We start from the raw sequence: 27,733 nt of genomic DNA, 5'->3' as shown, positions 1-27,733 counted from the left end.
TGCCTGGGGCAGAGGAACCATGAGAGAATTTTCCTGTCTTGATTGTTGTTGAAAGAACTAAGAAAGGAAGCTGCCAGATGGGTTTTTCGCTCTCACACTCCACAAATTGATTGTATTGCTACGACTAAGCAGGTTCAGAAGGGTATAATATAATCAGTTTGTTTGTAAGTAGGTGAGTTCTATATAGGCCAATTAACGTCGTAACTTCAATGACTTATCTTTGTCGAGACTTTGTGTACCGGGGATGGTAGCTCAGGCGGTAGAGCTGGTGGTCTAGTGATATAAAGGTTGCTGGTTGGATCCCAGGCTCCTCCTGCTAGCATGCTGTAGTGTCCTTGAGCAAGACACTTAACCCCTAATTGCTCCTGATGGCTGCGTCCGTCGGTGTTTGAACAACTGTAAGTCGCTTTGGATAAAAGCGTCTGCTAAATGTAAATGTGTAGTCTCAGAGGGGGGAAATATGAGGTGTCTTGGAATGTGTGGCGTCCCAAACAGCCCCATTGTATAGGATAATTACTAAGAGACGGTGCCAGGGGTCGAGAGAGAGTACATCACCAGGGGTCCTGGTGATCAGGGAAGTGAAATGTGACCTGTGACCTATGTAGGGGAACCAAATGATAAATGTTGTCTTTGGGCCAGTATAAAAGACCCGCCCGAGTTGCATTCGACAGAGAATGCTTCCGGCTCAGTTCTCTCCCAGACCGTCCATGGAAAGTCTGGTCTGATGCTGTTCTTTTGTAATAAATCTATTATTTTACTCAAGTCAGCGTCAGCGGTCTCTCCTTCTTCATCAACACATCAAATTCATCAAGAAACTACATATACACTACTCACAAAAAGTTAGGGATATTTGGCTTTCGGGTGAAATTTATGGAAAATGTAAAAAGTTCACGCTACAGCGATATTATATCATGAAAGTAGGGCATTTAAGTAGAAGCATGCAATAGTGATTTCCTCATCTCAAACAATTTATTGAAACAAAAGCCAACAACAGTGGTGGGTATACCACAACAAAAAATGTCAATGTCTCAATAACTTGTCATGTGCCCTTGAGCATCAATTACAGCTTGACAACGACCTCTCATGCTGTTCACAAGTCGACTTATTGTCTGCTGAGGCCTGGCACCCCACTCTTCTTGAAGGGCAGCCCTCAGGTCATTGAGGTTCTGGGGTACAGAGATACGAGCCTCTACACGGCGACTCAGCTGATCCCATAGGTTTTCTATGGGATTCAGGTCTGGAGAAAGTGCAGGCCACTCCATTTAAGGTACCCCAGTCTCCAGCAGCCGTTCCCTAATGATGCGACCTCGATGAGCTGAAACATTGTCGTCCATGAAGACGAAATTAGGCCTGTGTTGTTCATGCAGGGGCACAAGATTCAAGATTTTTATTTGTCACATACATATACATACTTTCATACATATATGCAGTGAAATGTAATGCAACGCACCTGGTGATAGCACACAATTTGTCCTAGGAAAATGACTGGATTAATGATTTTATTCAGGTAGTATGGGCTTGTCACTGTACCATTCACAAAGTGTAGGGCACTTCTGTATTGACTAGACACACCTGCCCACACTGTAACACCACCACCACCAAAGGCTCGTCTGGTGACAACAGTGGCTAATTCATAGCGCCCTCCTTGATGTCTCCAACATCGTTGGTGGCCATCATTTCTGCTCAACGTGAATCAACTTTCATCAGAGAAAAGCACTGAGGCCCACTGGTGCCTTGTCTGGCGTAAATGCTCCTTGGCCCATGCAAGACGATGACGCCTGTCTGGTGGTGTGGTCAGGTACCCTTGCAGGTCATCTAGAACGCAGACCACGCTGATGCAAACGGTTTTGAATGGTCTGACGTGACACTTGGGTGCCCCTCACCTCCCTTCAATGTGCCTGGAGTTGAGTGGCCTTCATCATCCGGTTCCGCAGGGCACTGTTCACAATGAAGTGCTCATCAGTGTGGGATGTGGGCAAAGGACGTCCACTTCTATGCCTTTCTGTGACTCTTCCAGTCTCTCTGTATCTCTGTTGCAACCTGCTGATGACACTCTAAGCTCAGTTGCCACTTCCCTCTGAGAACATCCTGATTGAAGCCTCGCAATGGCGAGGTACTGTTGATCAATTGTTAGGTGTCATCTTGGTCTCATGATGTCAAAATGTGAACAGCATGATGAAGAGGGCTGTTTAAATACCAATTCAAATTGAACCAGGAAATGTATTGGTCGATTCATGGATCAAACACCTGTTGTGAATTTTGCTGTTCAGCTCCTTGTTAGAGAACAGCAAGTTGTGCAAAAAGTACTGAAACATTGAACAGTTGGATGTGCATTCAAAAGTTTAGAGAAGGTCAAATTAAGTTCACCTGTAAAGGTTATAGTGCATTTTAGGTTCATCCTGAAATTTCACCCGAAAGCTGAATATCCCTAACTTTTTGTGAGTAGTGTATTTGGCAATTTTCTAGTTTAATTATTTCTTAACTTTATATTCCATTTAACTTTTTTTCAGAGTTCATTTGTAGAAACACACCACTCCACACAAATTTTTCCTACGTATAAAAGCACCTGGCGGAATAAACGTATTCCAATAACACACCAAAAACTGATGTACTCTAACACATTTTAGCCACATGATGCAAATAGCTCCATATCCTTGCAATGAAGAAATCCTCGTGACAAACAATCTCTTTTATTTGCTTTATCTGACAACAGAGATAAAACATTATATAAAATAACTGATTTCAATCATCAAAATGAAACAGAAAAGTGAGAGTACACCAATCATTGGCACTTTCTAGTCTAAACAACCATGCTTCTTATACATTTAATTGCAAGTGCTTTTATTTGACCGAAATATCGAATAACACAATTGACAGCATGACACTCACAAGCAACAAGCAAGTCACACATTTCCTATTACGTGGGTTACCCATCTTTTGGATTATCTTTATATATTTATAAAAAAAAGGCCATTCCAAGATGGTTGGGGAAGAAAGTGAGTGATCAGCTGGCAGTTCTTTTGTGGTGTATTTAAGAGGCTCCGCTGACGATTCCAACAAAGGCGTGTGCATTACACTAAGCAGTTTGTGCTTGTGTCCAGGTTTAAACAAACAAAAATAAATAAAAACTACGACTTGTGTGCTCCGAGGTAAGGGTTTGTGACAGGCAAAGTTATTTTAGCAATAAGCCTCGTCAGCAGCATACAGTAAGAGTTCCAATCCCATAAAAAAAATAAAATAAAAAAATAAAATCACTGGGTGGGATGGAAATCGAGACATTCCTCCACAGCTACCACTATTCCACCTACAGACACTTAGCTGTAATTTGTTGCCAAACAAATTATGGCATAAAGGGCATGCAAATGTTTTCTCTCAGATTCTATAGACAAGATTTCATAAAATACTTTATATTAGGGTATTTAGGGTAACCTGCCTAACACCAAGTGAGATATAAATTCAATGTCTTGTCTAAAGAATTTGTCTTATCCCTAATGTGTGACCAACAATAAATTGGTTGCGCCAATTGATCGACTTAATTGCTGATAATCGATTCTGTGTTGTGGAATATTTTGAACAACTGAGTCCATTTCATAGTCATATAATTTTTCCCGCCACAACCAACTGGGGAGTTAACCAATTGAAACACTCTATACACTTGGGCATGGAGTCATATCTTGGGCCTGTTTTATCATTTAATCAGAGAAAAATGACTGAGCGCATGACATTAACATGAGGATAATCATAAAATCACACTTAACTAAAATTGGTTCTAATTTTGCTTTTTAATCCTAGATGTATGAAGTCAAATGGAATGTGTAATTGGATCACACACACATCACAAGACATTCGATCGTTTGTCCTGAAAAAATCCCGGCCAAGAATACATTTAGAGAACAAATTCTAAACAAAAAAATAAAAAATAAAATAAATAATATTACACACAAGTTTCTTAAGATTGTTTGGCCATATAATCAACAATTGTGCTTGTGACAGATATGACATTAAAGTATGAAGCTCTTAAGGAATACCAGACAATAATGCATATCAAGTTTGGGCTCTACTGCTCATTACTACCGGTGAGGTGTACAGCAGACATTGGCATACTTAATGAACCAGAAATATTGGAGCGATGAGCTTAAATCCTGCCCATTGGATAGAAGAGTAGGGCACAACAGGTGGATGCAGGGTAGGTGGAGGGAGCACAGCAAGCAAAGCAGGCAGCAAAGAAGTTAGCAAAGCAGGTAGGGCAAGAAGGACTGACTGCTTAAATTTGCCAGCCCGTAAGAGCGTGGCAGTGTGTGGCGCCATCGAGTTGCCTGACATAACTAGCTCCATAAGCTACGGCTCATTAATTGGGCTGTTCTTAGTTAAGACTCTATTCATCAGTGGAAAACAAAAGTTTTTCGATGACAAATTACTTCCCACCGCACATATTAAATAATCATTGAAAATGGATAATTGACTATCAAAAAAAAAAAAACCCCAACGGAAGTGAAATGAGGAAAGTTGAGCGAAAGCTGTAAGCGGCACAGTCTGAATAGCACCAGTTGAAATACCCTGCTCAAAAAGTTGCCAATAGTACAACTAAAAGATAGTTACATCGAGTTTACACGACCAAATCAAATGATGAACCACTTTCCGCGGCTCACCCGTTTAGATGCTTGCCATAAAAAGACAACTAATTAGCTGTGGCGTCTTTGGCTTTCTCATTTGATCCATTACCTTTTTCTGATGCAATGAGTTGTTCAAAATCTCTTTTCTAAACGATTGCATGCATTAGCAGTGCAGACATCATAAAACTCGAAAATGTGATAACCTTTCATAGGGAGCTGAGTGGGGGCGTCGTATCATAAAATAAAAATAAATAAATGGGGAACTTTGTATGCTCCGGATAGGAGGGTCCCTATAAAATCATCATTTTGTGTAAGTGCACCGCTGTCTTAGAATTTACGAGGATGAATAATTCATGCAAATGCTCTGTATCGACTAACTGTATCAAACACAACATTCATACTACAGGTGTTACAAGAATAAAACAGGCAGATTTCTTCACACACAGCTCTTTTGGCTAAAGAGATCATTGGTGTGAGAATGAACATTGTTTCTTTTTTTTTTTTTAAATACACCCCCCCACAGCACAACAAACAAGTGAACAAAAGGCTCATAACCCCTTGGAGCAAAGTGCAAGGCTATCAAAATCTTAACAATTGTAAACACAAAGAAACACTTTTTTTTTTTTTTTAACAGCTTTGACAAGTATACCTATGGATGTCACCCCGCTGTTCGTTTTTGTTGTTTTCTTCTCACCATCATCTGGTTCTCGGAATGTAGGAATGTTACAAAAATGACCTAATAATTGCGATTGGTTTGCTTGCGATTGATTTGCCCTCAACGCCCCCCCCCCCCCCCCCATTAATCGACACATATTTCTAGTCCCCACATGATGAACAAACACATCTGTGCTGAAACAAATGTTTTACAGAAGCCGGATACAAAAAGGGAAACCACAATCAGTCAACAAATATCACTTTGTAAAAAACACTTTGAAAAAAAAAAAAAAAAGCTAGCTTCTTATTTCACCACTGCATCATTCAACCTAGCTGGTTCTCAGGTCTCATAAACAGTATGGGCACATTTGGAGAGAAAAAATGCCACTTTTATGGTTAAAAATGGATTGGGGACATCTTGATGCAGGTGATGTTTTTTTTTTGCTTACGATTTTCATCAAATTATCATGCTTTTCGTTTATACGGCACAGCAGCTATTTTGCTTGGATCCAAGCCTCTAAATCTTGAGATCAGCAATCAATAAATAATAAATAGCAGTAATTTTACATTAGGGCGCCGAGAAACATCAGGGAAGACACGCTGCTGCAGTTTCAAAACAGGCATTCCAATCCCTTTAAACAAAATGCAGCTATGTATGCAACACTACTGCATAAAGACAGGAACATCAACAACCTTCTTGTGCTACACATGTAAACTTAAGCAAAACTTCAGTTATAATAGATTACCCTGAACCTGTAAACAATTTCGAGAATCAGAAAGACTGTTCGTTTGCATTCAAACTTGCAGTATTTTGTCTTTTTAAAGAAAGCTTTCTGTCTTTCATGTTATTACAAAATTTCACTCGAGGAGTTTACGGTTATCATCACAATCATTCATTTCCATCTGGGTCCTGTAATTTTATCGACCTTCGATTCGTTGTGTTTTGAAATGAGACAAAAAAATATATTCAATGAAAACATTCTGCTTTTTATGCAAAATGTGTTTTGTTTTGTCTGTTAATCCTGTTTTCTTTGTAGTTTAAACTCATTGATTAAACAAATTCAAACTGCGCAAGATAACCATACACAGAAATAAAACATTGGCGAATGTCCATCTACTGTATCTCACCTTTAAAATATTGGCTCCGAAAACACTGCAGAGATCGTGTCAAGCCAGATATTCAAGAAACATTGTTAGACCTTTGAAGGTAGATGGGAAGTTTAAAAAGGATGATTGTTCCTCCTGGTAACTATTATAGCCAGCCATTTATATGTTCTGATGTTATTCCTATATTTAACATACAACAATTTAAGACTATCATATTTTAGGATATGCACTATTCATTTTCTGGGTTTCCTATTTTTATTATGATGTAGCAATACAAATAACCAATAGAGGACATGAAACTGTAACTTGATTACCTGAAGAAAAAAAAAAAAAATCTGTAGGGCTCTGGCATGTACAAGTGAGTCTGTGTGCCTCATTCGGTAGATGTTTAGTAGGTTTCCAATGAGTCATCCCAAAATAGGTTTTGCACATCTAGCATAGATGCCAGCTCCAAAATCTGCTTTTGTAGAAGGCTGCTTTCCACTGTATCCTGTTTGGGGAGCTCCGGGTAAGACTCTGGAAAACTCCTGGACTCCTAAATAGGACAAGATGCCTTCAATTACACCAGTAATCACAAGGAACAGGCAAGTGAATGAGGTGTATTAGTATATAGTTGGAACAACAAACAAACTAGAGACAGAGAATCCAGATTTTTGAGGGTTTCAGTGCGATTTGTTAATTGGAGAGCTCAATAGAATTGTTCTAATGAAACAAACTGGAATCCTGATTGACTGCTGATGCTGACAGCTAACTGTTTGGAATCGACTGCGAAAGCCAAAGTGACTTACTCTGAAGAGCTTATGCAATCTGAGTGCAGCAGAGCAGAACACAAAGCGGATCAGCAGCAGTCGAAGAAACTCATCGCCAAAAAACTGTAAAAAGGCTTGATCTGTAAAAGACATTACGGATACGGTTAGAAAACAATGAGCAAAGTATCCCATTACTAGATCTTTCCAACCATTTGTCCGATTCAGAGTTAAAACCTGAGAATTTGAAGACGACATTACTTTCGCGAGAACAATATTGTACACCACTTGAAGAATGTCAAAATGTATGAATTGTCATGCAGTTACAAAGATGAAAATAAGAGCCGGGGCTTACCTATGGTTCTTGATCGCGTTATCATCTGTCCGATGTCACGGTAGATTTTGAGGAGAAATTCTTGAGCCCTGTCCCACACTCCTCGCCTCACACTGTTTAGGCCGCATACGGAGAGGAAAGCCAACAAGGGGCAGTAGAGGAACAATGTGAAGAGACTGCCACGCTGAGACTGATCTGAATACATAAGGGAAAGTCACAGGATTAAACTGAAATAATCTTGGTTAACTAAATAATACCACTATTTATGAGAACTAATTTAACATAAAAGCTTGGCACATGTACAGTATATGGACACAATGAGGATTTTAATTGGAGCATGGCAAATACAAGCAATTCAAACATTTAACCTTGTACACTCTTTGGATATATTGTTGGAGACAGTAGGCACACCAGAGGCTGCCCAAAGAGATTTGTAAAATTCTGTAAGAAACAAAAAGGGGCAGAGAAAAAAAAAATGTAATTATGTATAATTCATATATTAAAAAAAAAAAAAAAAAAAGATATATAGCTTAACATACCTTGTAGGCTGTACTGTTTGAAGAATCCACAATGACAAAAAGTGGCTTCCGGGTAAAAGGGAACAAGTCTCCAGGGTGAAGGCTAAGGAAGAATCACAAAATGAGCCTTATTTTGCATGATGACCACAGGCAGTTATAATAAAACATTTCTGTTTTTAAGTAGGTTTACTAATTTACAACTAATTTCTTTTTACCAGGCCACATTGTAATACAAATGTCCAACAACCAAATACTAAAGAAAACAGAAAAAATGTGATTCCTCCACCTAGTTATTAGAACCCTTGAATATGTCTCAAGAGGGCCTCGAAAATGAGTTGCTGTTTTAGTCTTTGCATGTGACGGTAATTCCTAATGACATCAAAAGATGACTCTCACCATTTATATTTGACAGTTGGATAAGCACTCTACAGACTACAGGAAACGAATGAATATCGAAGTTATAAAAATCGAACTCATTAGATACTGCTCGTGTAAATTGAAGGACACTTATTTGCACTGTTCACTGTTTTTTTAAAATCTATTATTTCATTATTTATTTAGTTTTTTTTAATTAAATGATTTAAAATAGCATAGTCATCCTAACATGCTTATAACATTTGATTGAAAGACATTATATTCAATGTTGAAAAACTAGAACAAACATCTTTATCTTAGCAATGCAATACTACCCTCAGTTCAAGGAAACATCTGAAACCTTACAACTAAAAATAAAGATAAAACAAGTTGTTTGGAAGACAAGTCTTCACTTTTAAATTGAGTGATAGACTTCTGATATCACCTGTAATGGAACTTACATGCAATATAAGAGAGAGAGTGTGTGTGTGCGTGTGTGTGTGTGTGTGTGTGAGAGAGACACTCACCAGTGCATTTCTTTCTGAGCCTGATTCCTCTTCTGTGCAGTCTCACCATTGACTATATCTCGATTTGTATTTGTGAGAACTCCTCCAAAGTCATATGGACCTGAAAAGAAACAAAAACTTTTTTTTCCCCCAACAAAACTTGAAAGTTCAACATTATCCATGTTAAAATGTAACCCTTTCCACGTGTCTAAGGGCAAATCAAAATACAACAAAATATGAATCTTCATCTGGCCTGTCAGGGCTTTCCCTGCCCCCCCAGCTAGTGAAACATAGTTTTCCGTTTTATTCTCCATAAAACTGCCATTAAATCCACCATTGCCACTTTAACGGCAATTTGAATATACAGCAGTGAGCTACCATCCAGAGGCTTATTGCTTCCTATCTCTGGAAAAATGATGCTGGTCAGATGCCCATTTAATGAACATTGAACGCTTAACACGTTCTTACCTTCGTTTTACATGTCTTGGAACTTTTAACATACAGTGACAAGGACACAATTCATTAACCAAACAGGGAAGACACAAACCTTCCTAGAGAAATTTATTTGTGTTCTATTAGAAAAAATAATTGGTAATTTTTGCAGAATAGTGCTCTTGGTATCAGGTTTCGGAGGTGTCAAAACTATCTTAAAACATGAGTTACAGTAATGTCCACTGGGTTACTTTTTGTTAAATTGTCAGCTGTATCGACTATTCATATTAATTGCACACATATAGATACTAATCAAACGTGAATATTTTTACTAAAATGTATTTATTGGTTTTACAATTTTTTCCTTTCCCCCCTAAAATCCTCCTGTGGGCTGGATTGGACCATTATCTATCACTATGTACTTTAGTGGACTTTTTAGGCAAATGCCTTTTTACTTAAAACAAAAAACTAAAATGTTACTGTACCTTCATAATCTAAACGTCCTGAAGGGAAGACTCCTGTAGCTGACAGGTAAATGAGCAGAACACTGTTTGCAGGCAACTCCTAGAAATCAGAGCCGTAAAAATAAGATGACGGTAGCATATATTGAGGAAATAAAAAGGATGACAATGAAGTCAAAATTCTTAAAAATGTGGGTCCATATTAGTTTCTGTTCTTGGGCTTTCATGGATGGACCATTCCAAATCAGAATTATGACAAGATAACTCCATATTTTCATTTGTTTTACTTATCAGACAGTGTATTTCGAAAGTTTTCAGACCTCTTCACGCTTTCCAAATTTTGTTATGTTACAGCCTTATTCTAAAATAGATTCAATTCATTTTTCCCCTCATTAATCTACACACAATAACCTACAATGACAAAGCAAAAACAGATCAGGGAGTTAACAGACAGATCACTCTGACAGAGATCCAGAGTTATTTTGTGGAGTTGATAGAACCTTCAAGAAGGCAACCATCTGTGCAGCACTACCACCCTTTGTGGTAGAGTGGCCAGACAGAAGCCACTCCTCAGTAAAAGGAACCCGACAGCCCGATTGGAGTATGCCAAAAGGCAGTCTCAGACCATGAAAAATGAGATCTCCTGGTCTGATGAAACCAACATTGAACTCTTTGGCGTAGATCCCAAGTGGCATTTATGGAGGACACCAGGCACCATCACCTTGCCAATACCATCCCTACAGTGACGCATGGTGGTGGCAGCACGATGCTGTGGGCATGTTTTTCTGCAGCAGGGATTGGGAGACTAGTCAGGATTGATGGAAAGATGGACGCAGCAAAGTACAGTGAGATATTTGATGAAAACCTGCTCCAAAACACTCAGAACCTTAAACTGGGGCGAAGGTTCACCTTCTAATAGCGAACAACGACCCAAAGCAAAGCACCAAGAAAACACAGGAGTGGCTTCGCGACAAGTGTGTGAATGTCCTTGAGTGGCCGGCCAGAGCCCAGACTTAAACTCGCTCCCCAACCAACCTGAGGGGTTTGAGAGGATCTGCAGAGAAGAATGGGGGATAAAATAAAATACAGTGTGCAATGCTAGTAGCATTTCCAATCAGACTGGAGGCTGTCATCGCTGCCAAAGGTGCTTCAACAAAGTACTGAGTAAAGGGTCTGAATACTTATGTAAATGCAAAAAAATTTTGAAAAACCTGTTTGTGTGTAGATAGATGAGGGAAAAAAATAATTTAATCCATTTTAGAATAAGGCTGTAACATAACAAAATGTGGAAAAAGTGAAGGGGTCTGAAAACTTTCTGAATGCACTGTTAAACAATGTGACCAGATAGATCAGTAAAAGGTATTGGCAAATTCATTTGAAAATGTTTCAAAGCGGATAACAGTGTGATCGTGATCATGACTGGAGAGTCTTGGAAGCGGGTGATTACTGACCTTAAAAGAGGCAGACAAGAACGTAAAAAGCTGGCTGAATGTTGGCTTGTATAGTAAATACTTGTGAGGGTTCTCTCTTTTAGCTGGTTTTTCATTTGGCTCCTAAGAAGAAATGGTGATTCTGAGATTATTCCCATAATGCAGTAGATGTTTTAAAGTTGGCAAGGGTCGTGAAAAATAGTCGACAGTTTATGTAGATCCACCAAACATATAAACATAAATATATATTTCAGTGTGGGTCTTGATGGCAATTTTAATATAATACAGGTGCAAGTGTCCATATTTAACACTAGAATAATAAGAAAATATATAGACTGTTTCAAAATTCAGTTAATTACATTCCAATAGAAACTATTTAACCTCTATGGTTGACCGACCTGCCTAATTGAAAATCCAAATTTGCTCATGTTTGCGCATATGTTCAGCCGGTAAATTACAAGTTACAAGTCACATTGTCCGACAGAGGCACTCAGCTCCGTCTGAAATGACTACTTTGCACATCACATTTAGACGGTGGGAGGAAGACTTTTGTGATACAGCTTCTCATTCTCTGCCATGCGGATTTTCTTTTATATTCTTAGCGTGTGATAAAGAAATGTAGTAAACATGGTACGCTATTGAATGGAGGAAGATGCCGCTTGTTAATCGAGAACCATCTCTTGGGTATGTACTGTAGATGCCTTACTCGGAGGGTTTGATTGCTATGGTTTGTTCTACAATTACACCGTGCACACATTCTTTATGTGTGGATAAGAGATAGAGGCTCTCAATGAACTTGTCTGTACACTTAAATAACTATTTGTATGATTTTGCTCGCAGCCAACCACCGAAAGCGTTCTTCGATTTAATGCAACGTGTGATTGGCCAACTACAGCAGCAGCTACAAGCCAGCCAATCACTGCAAGCGTTTTGCTATTTAATGAGACTTGTGAATGGCTCACCACCGCAGCAGCAGCTAGAAGAGTCTGTTAAAGGATAGGTTCACAATTTTTTAAGTCTGTCTTCAAACAACAGTCAGGTGTCTATATGAACAATAATCATTCCTCTTGTACTGGCTATTTCTTTAGAATACACTGCTCAAATACTTCATAGTACAGTTACTTAATAAATATACTCTTTTGGCAATAGTATCAATTTAACAATACTGGTATTGTAATTTTTTTAAACAATACCCAGACCTAAACTACGCAATACAAAACAACACAAAAAAATAACCTAGGCCATTATGTCGATACAATGTTGGTCGTAAAAAAGACAAAAAACTTTTGGCAACACCTGCACTGCAAAAAGACCAAGTTCTAAATTAAAATATAAATAACAAGTCTCACAATCTCACTCACCAGTGTTCCTTGTTTAGAAGTCTGTGTGGCCAGGTTTACTGGTTCCCGTTCCAAAGCTTGGAGCATGCGAAACATATCGACCGTTAGCTCACTAAACTTCACCTAAACAAAACAAAAGAACAAATAGAAGAACAAATTAATGGTAAAATGTCAGTTTCAGACTGCTATATTTGCAAGAAGAAAATGATCGGAAGAACTCACAGGCCAATAGTGGTTGAAGCTATGAGGTAACCTGATAAATTTAGCAAAATTTATGGGCCCGACATTTGTTGGTTTAAAAAAAAAAAAAAAAAAAAAAAAAAAAAAAAGGCATGTTGAGTTAAGCAATATATATATATATTTTTTTATTATCCAATCATTTATGGCATCGTGTCCAAGATTGACTTGCACAATTGATTTAGTTCTAATTTAGTTCCAAACAGCCTACAATCAGGAAAGGAACGAAATCTCCAACTGGTTAATGACAATTTTCTGTTATTGACTCCCATCCCAATATTCAGACATAACGATAGACATGCTTATAACTGGATCATTATAAGACATCTTATAGTATTATTAAACTATCCTATACATCCAGGCTCACTCCAGGCTCCAGAGCTCATTACATTACTGTCTTGGTCGTCGGCATATGGGTAACTTGGAACTTACGACTGCACTGGGGAGTGTAAGTGCAGTTTTTTTTATAGGCCTTTAAAATGTTTAATTCAGTGTAATAGATTAAAACCTGGCTGTTGCAGTTGCCAACAATTAGTGCATCTGCGAGGATCAGCTGCCCGACGACCATGCCTTGTTCTAGTTGGGGTACACATCCCTCCTGTAGCCGATTACTGGTGACAAAGACAGCATTGTTGTCATTCAGTACCATCACTGGATCTGCCTGTTTACAGAAGCAAACAGAAAACAAACAAAAAAACAGTGTGAACAATTTTATTTGGCAAATTCAGCGTTGATATCAAATCAAGAGAGGCTTCGAGATTGTAGGAATGTCTTCTCCAAAAAACTGAGAACAACTTGAAGATCCTTTTTAGATGTTGTTTTGGTCTTTTGAATTCCTGAATCATTTTACATACTCCTCCCCCCCCCACTTGGACAACATAGGTCTGGTGGTTGTTTTGCAGAATGTAGTCTGACACAAAAGGCTTTCTAACCCTTTTCCAGACTAATCCTTTTCTGAAGGTCTTTTGATAAGAATTTTCTCTTATCATAACTATTATATGCCACTACTGTAGAAATTATTTAATATAAACTTTAATTTTCCAAGTCTAAAATAATTTTGTTACTTCCCGCGGGGAGAATGGAGATGGCGCTGTCTGGACTGAAAGGGTGGACTGAGGGTGGAGATTGGATGGCACACCAGCGCTTTATTATTCTACATTTGACTTAACACACATTTTTTATACAAGGTTGAGAGTGCTTCGATCCATTATATTTCATGCCAAACCACTACTTATTCAAGTCTTTACACTTGCTGTGCGACCAAACAAAAACGGCAGTATTCGTTTGTAGATATGGGATGGTGTTTTATGTAAATACGCATTTGACATTGCATATTAACTTTTTTTCCCCACCAAATATGGGATTTAGTGTGTAAATATTCTGCATTTGCTTTAACTGGGAGTCTTAAGTCCTGTCCGCCCACCGTCACTCTGCCGTGGTTTCAGGGGACGAAGACCTCATGTTCATTAGTCATAATGAAAAGATAAACTCAGTCAGTAAAGAAGGCCCGTGCTTCTGGTGTTAATTTGGTTGAGTTAACCGGGATATGGGTGAGCAATAACTTTCAGTGGCTGAAGATTAGTTAATGACATCAAGCAGGTCAAATTTCTCCACATGAACGCACGCTGAGAGCCAATACTTTGAAACATTGCATGTGTCTTGGAAGTAAAATATTACCTTTTATTTGCCATTAGTATTAGAACTGGCCTCTGAAAGCCCAAATTAAACAGTTGGCATTAATCATTTCATTGTGTTATTAGTATAGTATATTATTTACTCTACATTATAATTTACACTTATTCAATTTACTCTTTTCATAAAGAAAATGTATGTTAAGCCTGGGCACCTTTTTCCAGCAGCTACTCCACATAAACAGGTCAGAGTTCTTTGAGTAATAAGAACAGGATAGAGACTTAGGAATGGGTGAGATTTAAGAGCGAGAAGGACAAAATGCCTATCTATGACATTGTGAAGTAGCGTGGGATCACAGGAGTTGTCTTCACCTGTATGTTTGCGCTTTACGGGGACAGAATGCGCAGCCAACAGCAATAATCGTCCTCCATCAAACAACCGGTAGTAGAGCAATAGTAAAATACAGTGGCTGGCTAACGTTAGCGACTTTGTCGAGTCCCCTCCTCACTCTGACGTATCACCCTGTGTTCCCCGTGTGCCCCGGAAAAAATAGCAAGTAGAGGGGGAAAGGGGATATATATTAAATATACACTACTCACAAAAAGTTAGGGATATTCGGCTTTCGAGTGAAATTTCAGTTTGACCCTAAAATGCACTATAATCTTTACAGGTGACCTTTATTTTACCTCTCTAAACTTTTGAATGCACATGTCCAACTGTTCAATGTTTCAGTACTTTTTGCACAACTTGCTGGTGTCTAACAAGGAGCTGAACGGCAAAATTCACAACAGGTGTTTGATCCATGAATCGACCAATACATTTCCTGGTTCAATTAGAATTGGTATTTAAACAGTCCTCTTCATCATGCTGTTCACATTTTGACATCATGAGACCAAGACGACACCTAACAATTGATCAACAGTACCACCAGTGCCATTGCAAGGCTTTAAACAGGATGTTCTCGGAGGGAAGTGGCCACTGAGCTTAGAGTGTTGCAGAGTGTCATCAGCAGGTTCCAACAGAGAAACAGAGAGACTGGAAGAGTCACAGCAAGGCAAAGAAGTGGACGTCCTTTGCCCACATCCCACACTGATGACCGCTTCATTGTGAACAGTGCCCTGCGGAACAGGATGATGAATGCCACTCAACTCCAGGCACATTTAAGGGAGGTGAGAGGCACCCAAGTGTGACGTCAGACCATTCAAAACCATTTACATTGGCGCAGTCTGCGTGGTAGAAGACCTGCAAGGGTACCTGACCACACCACCAGGCACAGGCATCATTGTCTTGCATGGACCAGGGAGCATTTACGCTGGACGAGGGACCAGTGGGCCTCAGTGCTGTTCTCTGATAAGTCGATTCATGTTGAGCAGAGATGGCCACCAATGATGTTGGAGATGTCAAGGAGAGCGCTATGCATCAGCCACTTTTGTCACCAAACAAGCCTTTGGTGGTGGTGGTGGAACAGTGTGGGCAGGTGTGTCTAGTCAATACAGAACTGCCCAACACTTACAGTGTCAGGTAGTACAGTGACAAGCCCATACTACCTGAATAACATCATTAATCCAGTCATTATGCCCCTGCATGAACAACACAGGCCTTATTTCATCTTCATGGACGACAATGCTCCAGCTCATCGAGGTCGCATCATTAGGGAACGGCTGCTGGAGCCTGGGGTACCTCAAATGGAGTGGCCTGTACTTTCTCCAGACCTGAATCCCATAGAAATCTATGGATCAGCTGAGTCGCCGTGTAGAGGCTCTTAACTCTGTGCCCCAGAACCTCAATGACCTGAGGGCCACCCTTCGAGAAGAGTGGGGTGCCAGGCCTCAGCAGACAATAAGTCGACTTGTGAACAGCATGAGACGTCGTTGTGAAGCTGTAATTGATGCTCAAGGCTACATGACAATTTATTGAGACATTGACATTTTTTGTTGTGGTATACCCACCACTGTTGTTGGCTTTTGTTTCAATAAATAGTTTGAGATGAGGAAATTACCATTTCATGCTTCTACTTAAATGCCCTACTTTCATGATATAATATCACTGTCGCGTGAACTTTACATTTTCCATCAATTTCACCCCAAAGCCAAATATCCCTAACTTTTTGTGAGTAGTGTATATACAATGAAATGGACCATTACTTATATTAAAATTACGGATTTCTCTGGGTTTTACATTTTTTTCAAGTTTTTAAATTAAAATTTAAGGCGGAAAGTTACAGATTGTACCTTTGAAAAAAAACAATTCAAAAGTGCTAAAAGACCATTACAGACAAACATATTCTGACATGATTGTTTGAAGTAGTTCAACAAAGACAGCAATTCCTGTCCCATTCAGAGGTACCACCAACATGTGTAGTTGTCCTGTTTATTATTGAGGTTCAACATAAATTAATACGAGTTTTGAGTTAAAAACATCTCTTAAAATATTTCTCTGCACATTATTATCTACACAGTATTAACTTCGGACTTCACCTCCACAAAAGCCGCAACTTCTTGTAAAACCAAGCTCCACTCCAATTGATCCTCTGTGTTGAATCTCTGCGTATAATCGTCAATTTCCTCAGATAGCTCCTACAGAAGGAAGAGATATATATAGGGAAACATATGAACTTGCATTTTGCAAAGAAAAATGCCTAGATCTATGAAATCGAATATTTTTATAATATTAAAAATATTTATATATTTTAAAATGTAGTTTACCAGCTTTCAAAACCCATTTTAAAAACACATGAGATCAATTGGTGATAACTAAACATAAGGAAGTTCACATCATGACTCTAATATCAACATTTCGCTTCCATACCTTGACTAAAACTTTGACAAGGTCCATCTTGTTCAGCAGTAAACAGACGACTATGTAGCGAGCATAATACCTTAACTTCTTCACTACCAATTCTGGCCTAACGGGAAAAAGAGCGCAACATGAGAACAAAAATATAAATTTGACATGGAAATATGAATTTTCAATAAGTTTTTAAGAAAATGAATGACACTGTTTCAATCAGAACACAGTACCTGCTGCTACTGGTCTGCCTTTCATCCATTACTGTGACTGCTCTGTATGTGAGAATATTGTTTTTCTTTATGATCAAATACACTGTAGTGGTGGCTGGTTTAAATGAACAGAAACTACTACATATCTCATCCAGCGATATTGCTGATAGTCAATTGGCAAAAACAACTTACAAAGTGCACACACAAAAAAAAAGCAACTAAACACTGTTAAATGGCATATCAAAATGTATTTTTCAGGGATAGAATATATCTAGTTATTTCAAGATAGAAATGGTCACAGAACTCACTAAGATACTTTCTATTTTTTGCAACTTTATCTATTTCATTTTTCCATTCAAACAACCCTATTTCCATCTTTTTTCTGCACTACTCAGTTAAGTATTCACCATTTACGCCAAAACTCTTATAAAAATAGTCTAATCTCATCTCCTTTGACAAACTTACCTATCTTCTTTGTTGACTTGAAAGTAGTAGGATCGTTGACGGATGGCTGAGTAGAATGAAAAGGCCTCATTCAGGTAACTTGTTTCTGAGGTACGAAGGCTACCACAAAGATTGAAAAGAAGAGGGCATCTTACCATGGTGGGGGGTAATTCATAAATGTATTTAACAAATAACATTGGTCAAATATCTGTCCCAGCCCAGGGGGCTCCCTCTTGTAATATAATCTGGTACTGCTCTTCAGTTTGTCTGTTGGCTCCCGTCTTAGTCACAATGCAGAGATATATATAATTTCCTGCTACATGCTGATAAAGTCAATGTCTTCTTCTTATCCACAAAAATTGGACAAGTCCTCAAAGACTAAATCAACATGTTAATGCACTTTTTAGGGTTAACTTGGTATTTTATTAGATTTTATTTGAGTGTCAGTGCTTAAAAAAATCTGCTGATTAACATTTGAGCTCTTGAATGTTCAGTATAGAGGCTGTGGCCTTTCTTTTGAATTATTAGAGGTAGGATTTGTTTAAAAGGTAACTAATTCTGTGTATTTTTGATTATATTTGATTGACGGCATAGCACAATATGTAGCCTGTACTATGGAGTGAGGAAGGAGCCACTCCATTGAGAAAAAGCACACCTCAAATGTTCATATACACCTTTTTTTTTAAATTATTATTTCTATAATGGCCACAAGCGTGCTTGTATTGAATACAAGCACACTTGCCACAATGGCTGAGGAACGCCAAAAAGAAAAATCGTATTCAAAGGTTTGTGTGGATTTAACGCTTTGGCATGACACACCATATTTCCAAATATATTTTTGAATTCAAGAAACTGCTTTATTAAAACATACACCGATCAGCCACAATATTAAAATCACTAACATGTGCAGTGGATAACATTTATCATCTCATTAAGGCAACTGTCAACGGGTGGGATATATATTAGGCTGCAGGTGAACAGTCAGTTCTTGAAGTTGATGTGTTGGAAGCAGGAAAAACGGGCAAGTGTAAGGATATGAGCGACTTTGACAGGGGCCAAATTGTGATGGCTAGACCACTGGGTCAGAGCATCTCCAAAATGGCAGGTCCTGTGTTGTTTTCCCATATGCAGTGGTTAGTACCTACCAAAAGTGCTCCAAGGAAGGATAATCGGTGACCGGCGACAGGGTCATGGGCGCCAAAGGCTCATTGATGTGCGCGGGGAGCGAAGACTAGTGTGTCTGGTCCAATCCCACAGAAGCACTACTTTAACAAAAAATTGCTGAGAAAGTTAATGCTGGCGATGATAGAAAGGTGTCAGAACACACTGCGATTGGAGCTTGCTGCGTATGGGGCTGCTTAGCCACAGACCGGTCAGAGTGCCCATGCTGACCCCTGTCCACTGCTGAAAGCACCTACAAAGGGCATGTGAGCATCAGAACTGGACCATGGAGCAATGTAAGAAGGTGGCTTGGTCTGATGCATAACAGGTTGGCCGGGTGCGTGTGCGTTGTTTACCTGGGGAAGAGATGGCACCAGGATGCACTATGGGAAGAAGGCAAGTCGGTGGAGGCAGTGTGATGCTGTGGATAATGTTCTGCTGGAAAACCTTGGGTCCTAGCATTCATGTGGATGTTACTGTGACACGTACCACCTACCTAAACATTGTTGCAAACCAAGTACACCCCTTCATGGCAACGGCCTCTTTCAGCAGGATAATGCACCCTGCCACACTGCAAAAATTGTTCAGGAATGGTTTGAGGAACATGACAAAGTGTTCAAGGTGTTGATTTGGCCATCAAATTTTCCAGATCTCAATCTGATCGAGCATTTGTTAACCCTTTTTGACCAAAGGGAACCTAGTACTGGTTCTGGGGTGGTGCTAGTGCCAGGTCAGTTGGTTCAACTTGCAAACCTTCTCAGAACTGTTTTGCTTTTCCATGGGAAACATGGGTCCGAGAGCCACGTCATCACGTTACTGTAGATGTCTGCATACATCTCCGCCTTTTTAAAGACGATGGGGGACAATTATTATTATTGCTTATGTTTCGTAGTGCATTGTTTTCGTTTTTTTTTTTATTATTGGGTTAGGTAATGAGTGGGGCATGACATGATAAACGTCTATGTAAGCACTGAAAACAAGTATAATATTATTATTTTGATTGTGGGAAAACGGGGAAAATTTGGTAGCAAATGTTGAAAACCGGGGGCAAAGGCGGCTCGAACTCCGGCAGTCTGCGCAGCCCAGAGCTCCCTTGCTCCGGCAATGCTGCCGCAAGCGAGGGAGCTGCCAGAGTTCGAGCCCAAGGGCTCGCATCTCGTGCTTTTTAATAATTTAAGGAAAAAGTGCACTCCTACTCAATAAAATTATATATTTTACAATATATCCACTTGAGTGCACCACAGACCACATTTTACAGTACGTCCATGAATTCCATACTGCTGACGCGGTAAAAAAAAATAAAAATATGGTCACTACGTTTTACTCTGGCTTGCTTGTCCCCGCCCCCAGCCCCTGACGTAAGCGGTTCTTGGTTCCAGTCGAGCAAGCAAGGGGTGTTGCTCTGGAACCAGTTAGGTTCCGGTTCCAGAGCCGGTTCTTTTACTGTCAAAACGTGAAGAACTGGTTCCAGATTAGGCACCGGCTCCGAACCGGCCCTCAAAATGCCTTGGTGGAAAAGGGGTATGTGGGATGTGCTGGAACAACAAGCCTGATCCATGGAAGCCCCACCTCACAACTTACAGGACTTAAAGGATCTGCTGCTGACGTCTTGGTGCCAGAAATCACAGGGACACCTTCAGAGGTCTTGTGGAGTCCATGCCTCGACGGGTCAGAGCTGTTTGGGCGGCGCGAGGGTGACCTACACAATATTAGGCACAAGGTTTTAATGTTGTGGCTGATCGGTGTATTTCCTCACGCTAGAAGGAGCTATATATTTTTTACTCCAGATCATTTCATCTTGCCAAAATTTGTATTCTCATTGGAAGTGCCTCAACTGTTCAGTGTATGCCAAGAAAAAACATTTCAGTGATGGACTCATCACTAATTCTTAGCAGAGCACTATTCCAGCGGTAATATTGCTGCCAAGTTGAGCATTGGCCCTGACTACCAATAAAACATAAAGGCTCCATCAAGCATTTTGGCACTAATCATGTGCAAGTCCTTTGAGGTGTCTGGTCTGATGTGTCTGAAATGCTTAGCTTTGCAGTAGTTAATTTTGCACCTGAAACGTTTTATAACTATACTTTTATGCTTATTTTTAGGAGGGATGATTTGATGGTGATGATTCTCTGTTTTCACACAGTTTTAATGTTTCTTTTACCCATCTTTCTCAACCACCAAAACATTTGCATTCTATACACACCAAGTTTGGAACTTGTATTGGTGCTGATCCAGGACTTCTTCTGGTAGAAGATCAGGAACCATCAGAAATCAAAATGTTTTGAACGTGACATGAGTTTCACATAAGTCCTTACTAGTAGTGGTAGTAAAGCTGTCCAATTTTGGATGCCACTTCTCCAATCTGCCATCTCTTCAAGCCATATCGACTGTCCAGAACCTGCCTGTCCAAAAAACAAAAACAATTAAAAAGGGTAAGTTTTCTGATTTTGAACCTTGTAGATTAATTTAGTGTTGCTAACCTTTAACATATTTCTGCTGTGTTTTAATAAGAGTGAGCAGGTAATAAGTTATACATTTCCAGATATGCTGCTAAAAATAAATTAGGCTTCAGTTTCAAACCATATTTCCAAAGTTTCAAGTGTCAATTTTCTCAATTATTACAACAGCAAACCCTAAAGTTGTTAGCAGCTGGAAGTTGCAACTTCCAAAATCAGAATTGGGGCTAAAACTGTCTACTGTGTATTTGTCAGAACATTCAGCAGGAAGGTGAAACTTCTCCACTTCACACAGCATTCTGCCCCCCACCCCATATAATCAAAATTTGAAATTCTTTGCTGCTTTGAGCGCTTAGCCGCAAACAACTCTTGACAAGATAAAGAAGATAAGATAAAACTGACCTGTGTTGTTGCTGAAATTTCCACAACTTGGTGTAGACGTCAAAGGTCCTTCCAAAGTAGGATTGCCACTGTTTGTGACCATATTGAGGAAGATCTCTGTAACAACAAAATATTTACACAAAAGGAGGGGAGCAAAGTAAATGTATCTGCTATCAATTTAGGTCATATGCAACCTGTAAAAGCAATGAACTATGATGTTTTATGTGGCTGCTGATTACAAGGGTGATTATTACAGTTTTGAATTTATCAACATATTCAGGGTTAATCTACTTATCAAATGTTTTGTTTTTTGCTAATAACAAAGAAAAATAGTATTCTCCCCCATGTAAACAACCATGAGCATTCTCTCCACATGTGTTTAATGGGATTTTAAACTACACTTATTGTTGGCACCTCAGAACAGCCCAGTATTTGTTCTGAACCATTCCTGAGTGCTTTTAGTGGCGTACATTGGGTCACTGTGCTGCTGAAGACCCATGAGCTTCGACAGACACAGCTTTACCACACTGCGTTAACATTGCACTCGAAAATACATTGGCAACCTCCTGATTTCATGATGTCATGCACAGAGTCAAGGTACCCAGTGCCATGGGCAGAAAAATAACCCCAATCATCCATGAACCTCGTCCATGTTTGTCTGTTGCAGCAGAGTTCTGGTTGATGGTTTAATTTTTTTTTCTGTAAACACAGACTAGATGTAATTTTCCAAAATGTTCTCATTTTGTCTCATCTGTCCAAACGGCATTCTCCCAGAAGGATTGCAGCTTGTTCAGGTGTGTTTTGGCAAACTCCAGTCTGACTTTCTTGCGTTTTTCCCGCTCTCAGCAGTGGAGTCCTCCCGGGTCTCCTACCATAGAATTTGCACCACTGATCGTGCAAATTGAAACAGTTGCATCTATTGTCTATAGATCAGCTTGAAACTATTTTGAAGTTGTTTCTCAATGGGTATTAACATTGAGAAATAGTTAGATTTCATGCAAAAAACAGTATATCAAAAGCAAAACAGTACATCAAACAAATATTCATTAGTTTCAATTATTGCACTATTTAGCAATAGCTAGATATACTGTACTGTATAAACTTGAAGTTAACGGAAAGAAATATATATACACAGTATATGTTAATCATGGTATATTTAAAAACCAACATAGCAGATAGATGAAAACAGGTAATAACAGACCTAAGCCCATTGAAGAGTTGTTTAGATTTGTCCAGGAGATAGCAGAAATCTGTGACCGTCTTCCTTTCACCTAATGGAATATCATCCTCTGTCTCAGCTCCAGTCATGACAGATATTTTTCAAACCTAATTACACAAAACGCAGAAAATATTATTAAAAAAAAGGTATAGAACAGAAGGATAATAAGGGATGTAGAAATACACTTATTTCACTGCAGATACCATTTTAGAGCCCCAAACTCTAAAGATTTGCTGAAAGAGTTTCAGAGCAATCCATTGCATTAACTGAACGGCATGAAATTTGATCAATAGTTGAAAGGTCAATGGACCGTATTTATGTGTTCATTGAAAAAATTCCAAAGGCTACATCTTGTGGCTTGCACAATAATCTACTATTCCCTATCCTAATAATCATCCGCCCCCCACTGAGACCCAAAAAAGTACATATAATATTAAATAACCAAAACATCTAAATAATGATAGCAATAATGATTGGGGTGTAGTTGTTATACATTACATTTGCTTGCCAAGTGTGAGTAGGGGCTGTATGAGAAAAATGGCTGATGGCAAAAATAGTCACTCAATTCTTGCAAGTTGTGCTGGAGTGACTCCTTGAGGTGGGTACTTCCTCTCGAGTCAGTACATCTAAATGTATCAAGTTTAACATGTTCTATGTGGCATTGGTTTGTATAATTTCTGTTCGATAGCAGAAATTTGATAATTGAACCTCTTGATCAGGGGGTATTGCCTAAAGCCTAACGCTAACTGATGATAACGTGGCTCATGTAAGCAACAACTTGCTGTCGGAGCTACAACAGATCTTTTAACGTCGCTTGGAGCTCCCAGGTACTCCTCACTTAACGACCTACCCGTTTAACGACCGTTCAGACTTATGACCAGCTCTCTGACCAGTCGGTATTGTATTGTTTTCACCTTACAGTGAAAAAACACGGGTCCTCGCTGATCGACCAAGTCGCTTAATGACCTGGTTTTAGGAACAGAACTCGGTAGTTAAGTGGGGAGTACCTGTATTTGGTTCAGACTAAGTCAAGTCAGGATCAGATTAAGATATTACGTGTGTGCTCTTGATAGTCAATGGATCAACCAATCAGTGGAATGCAGAGTGTAACTGGATCAATACAGAACATCCACAGAGCAGGAATTACAGATGGAACAATATTTACCTAACACAATATTTAAAAGACATTACAAAAAAGAAAGGGCAATGCTGCAGCTATTAATAGACAAAGTAGGCCAGAAAGAGAAAAATCTTGCAAATAACTTGTATGTATACATATTGTGCATTTTTTTGCTAACATATGTTCTGTCCCACTAATATAATGGCCTATAATACAAAATAATATAAATACTGGTATATATAAAATATGTAGGCACCTAGATCATGACAACGACATCAAAAACAACATTGAAACATAAAACACAAAAAAATGTATTGCAATTGAGTAACAGCATACGCAAGAATTCAGGAATAGCTTCCCATGCATGCATGCCAATTCCAAGTCTCAGATGTCCACTGCCATAAAATTCACAGCTTTGTGTCATGCTATAAGCATGGCACAGTGGGACCGCTCCTGGTGTGATGGGAGCGGAACAGTCTCTATATTATGTTCACGTTTTTCACTTCATACAAATAGGAAACTCAGAAATAAATCAAAATCTAAAATAAAACCAGTCTCTCCGCATTGCTTCTACGTTCCAAGTCACCATTCACTGTAGTGCTAGCTCTATCCTGTCTCACACCTGTTACGTCACGTTCAAGTTTGCAGGCAATGTCAGACCTTTAGGTGGCCGTGGCTAAATGTATTACAAAAATTTGCCGGGCTGTAATTCTAAGTAAAAAATAATTTATTTAAATGAATTAAAATATAATTAAATAATTAAATCGAATTGTTACATAATTTCTCCACGTTAATTCACTGGGTATGCCAACCTGCAAGTCACCCTTTGAAACACAATAGTCAGCAGAAAAAAGCAACGTAAAACATGAAAAACATGAATGCCATTAACTAGTAGTCATGAGTCACTCACTATCCATCTCCCTGGATCCAGTCACTAATTCATCCATATACATCTCAAGCATCTCCATCGGTGCTTATGAACCAAACTTTGCCCAACTTGGAAGATCTAGAAAATGTAATTGTTCTCATTAGTTGGAAAATAAATAAAATTATTTATGATGTGGTCTGTTGTATAATAAAAAAAAAATGTGTTCTGTGATATGGCCAATTCAGCGCTCATTTTAATGTTACATAGCCTATGATGCCATTTGTGTAGAATTAACATCCACATGTGGAAATAACTTCTGTCCCATTTCTTGATACAGTATTTTCCACTCCACTTGTTTGAAGTAAGTTGTTCACAGATCTGTTAACTAGAATGAAAAGGTAGGATAAACTGTTAAACACAAAGCACTTAGGCAAAATAACTTGAAGAATGTGAAACAGTACTATCACTACAATAAGTGATTCAGTGATAAAAGTCCTGATCCCCCTCTCGGGGGTTGATTTGTAACAACAACTGGCTGGCTGCACATTATCCCACTCCTACACCTGCTATTTACTAAATAAAGAGATACTTGATTTGTAATTATTTTAGAACTAGTATTAATAGTTTTATAACTAGCGTGACTAGCATGTAGGGACAAAATGTTCGACTCCCTTGAGATTAAGTTCTTGATGAGTCACGTTTTCATGATTCTTCCAATGAATGAGAGTCAGAAGAGTCAGTTGGCTCTGAATCGTACACACTTGGTTCCTGGAACCAAGCAGGCCGATGTAATGGAAATGTATAAAATATTCTCAAAAGCTGATTCTGCAGTGTGAGTTTTATTCAGCCCTCCCCCCCAATATCACCATTTGCCACCACTGGGTCTCAGTGCATCTCTATGAATTACATTTTAGAAAACACTTTACCCAATCATCTTTTTCCATTTCCCCTATACCTTTAAAGTTTTACATCACAGCAGCTTCAAAGTGTAAGATGAATAATAAACAGACGCCACCTTTCTGACTATAGGAGCACATAAATGATTGACTTGTGATAACTTGACATGTTTCGCATATGTTAATGCCATTAATGCCATTAAATGGGCAGAACTGGATGCTCAACTTATTTCTGTCCTAGTTAATGGGCAACGATGAAAACTATAAGAAAACTGCGTCACACTGTCACCTTTTTTTAGGGTGACCTGGGCTGTCCCAGATTTCAAAATCCACTGTAGCTCTAGCTTCCAGTTAGCAAAGATCATTGCGCAATCAGGTCAAGGCATCCCATAGTTGGGTCACAGAACTAGATCCCTATACTATAGAGTCTTGGACCCTACAACTACTTATAGCCCTTAATTTAAAAAAATGGCAAATTAACCACTAAATCTATATTTTTACTTTGTTTAAGACTATTTTGTAATACTGGCTACAACGTTTGTCAATTACTGTAAAAAATAAAATAAAAATCGGTTGATTTAATTTAAATACATTTTTGTTAAAACCATATTGGGAAACGCTTTGGATCTGGGCGACAGTTTATTTAATTATGGCTTATCAAAACGTATTTTTTTCCAGTAAGACATGCAAACTACACGCAAGTTAACGTACGTTAACAAAAACGATAATAAAAAAAAAATGTTAGAACAAAAATTGTTATCTTGGACTACAATTAGACGTCAACATCACTATTTAATAAGTTTCTAAATATCTTATATTAAATCAGAAATAAATTGCATTGCGAATGGTTGCCGTATTTGCCCCTTTTCGGTTCGCAGCGTGTTGGCGTTAACGTAACGTTACGTGGCGCTTTGTGAAAAACGTTATCCAACGTTATCCATCACGCTCACAAGAGAAAACGAGATGCGGCGTAAATTGGCCAAAAAAACAATAACACAGACTTTCAGTGGAGGAGTGGGGTCAGCAAATAGTTGACATTGTGAAGTTTACAGTGTGAACGTCCGTGTAACATTAGCTAATTCACACTAATTGAACTCCAGGCAGATAACTAAATGGAAGGGGGCAGCCACTGGAATCTCGCGTTCTTGTTGGTCGCAATTCAGAGAGCCCCGACAACGACTTCAACCATTCACATAACGTATAGCAGCGAGTTATCGAAACCAACCGTATATTAGTGCGGTTTCCTAACGGTTTGCTTGTAGAAACCGCATCACATTGCATTTCACCTTACCTCGCTAGCCCACTTGATGCGAAACGAAACCAGTTAAAATGTCCAAAAGCCACGGGGAGGTTTATGGGCGGTGTACTACATTCTTAGCGCCTCAAACCGCCGTTGTCCAGCAACTGGGCGTGAATTGTCTATTTTACGCCTTCGCCGAGTGTTGCCCTCTGACAGTCACAGCAAAGGCAGCGGCGTCCGGCGGTGTGCGCTCCGTTCCAACTGGCTAGCTACTTCCGGGTCGGGGTTGAGGGCGCACCGCCACAGAGCCCCGCCAAGGGGGGGTTCTCTCCCTTAATCCCCTAGTTATGAACGAGATGGTTACTCTTTTGTGCAATAATTCCACTCGGACAGTTCAGTCCCTTTTGGCGTAGCGATCCCGCAGTGCGAGATGCGTTCTTTCATTGAATTGACATTGGGCAAAGAGCAAACGGTGTTCATTTTTTACACTAACTATCCCTTGAGAAGGTTTAGCTGGCCGTGACTGTGGTGGTCAGTGCGTTTTTTATAATTCATTTGCAGTTGTTCATGTTGTATAATAAAATT

General features: G+C 39.2%; 1 protein-coding gene across 2 annotated transcripts; it reads right to left on the bottom strand.

Annotated features, from left to right (window-relative positions):
• Positions 1–5,440: 5,440 nt before the first annotated feature.
• Positions 5,441–27,296, bottom strand: scai (suppressor of cancer cell invasion). 2 transcript variants are annotated; one of them, XM_080017401.1, is made up of 18 exons: positions 27,200–27,296; positions 23,007–23,131; positions 21,827–21,922; positions 21,284–21,370; positions 17,829–17,927; positions 17,385–17,426; positions 17,173–17,269; positions 16,842–16,940; positions 13,241–13,393; positions 12,517–12,618; positions 11,177–11,278; positions 9,750–9,828; positions 8,854–8,953; positions 7,994–8,075; positions 7,823–7,895; positions 7,476–7,649; positions 7,163–7,263; positions 5,441–6,909 (listed from the first exon to the last, which is right to left on the bottom strand). In XM_080017401.1, the coding sequence occupies exons 2-18, from the start codon at positions 23,111–23,113 to the stop codon at positions 6,763–6,765; spliced, it is 1,740 nt and encodes a 579-aa protein (XP_079873527.1). In that variant the 5' UTR covers positions 23,114–23,131; positions 27,200–27,296; the 3' UTR covers positions 5,441–6,762. The 2 variants fall into 2 exon arrangements, with proteins under 2 accessions (XP_079873527.1, XP_079873528.1); XM_080017402.1 differs by lacking the exon at positions 17,385–17,426.
• Positions 27,297–27,733: the final 437 nt, after the last annotated feature.

This window comes from Zeus faber (genome assembly GCF_960531495.2).
Source record: "Zeus faber genome assembly, chromosome: 17".
Lineage (NCBI taxonomy): Eukaryota > Metazoa > Chordata > Actinopteri > Zeiformes > Zeidae > Zeus > Zeus faber.
This window is presented reverse-complemented; position numbering and strand designations above follow the sequence as displayed.

Excerpts from the sequence above, each read along its gene's own strand:
- scai (XM_080017401.1), bottom strand. The coding sequence starts at position 23,113 with ATGACTGGAGCTGAGACAGAGGATGATATTCCATTAGGTGAAAGGAAG. Across the intron at positions 13,394-16,841 it reads AAGTTGCGGCTTTTGTGGAG|GCAGATCCAGTGATGGTACT; the intron begins GTGAAGTCCGAA and ends TTCTGTAAACAG. Across the intron at positions 12,619-13,240 it reads TTGGCAACTGCAACAGCCAG|GTGAAGTTTAGTGAGCTAAC; the intron begins GTTTTAATCTAT and ends TGTTTTGTTTAG.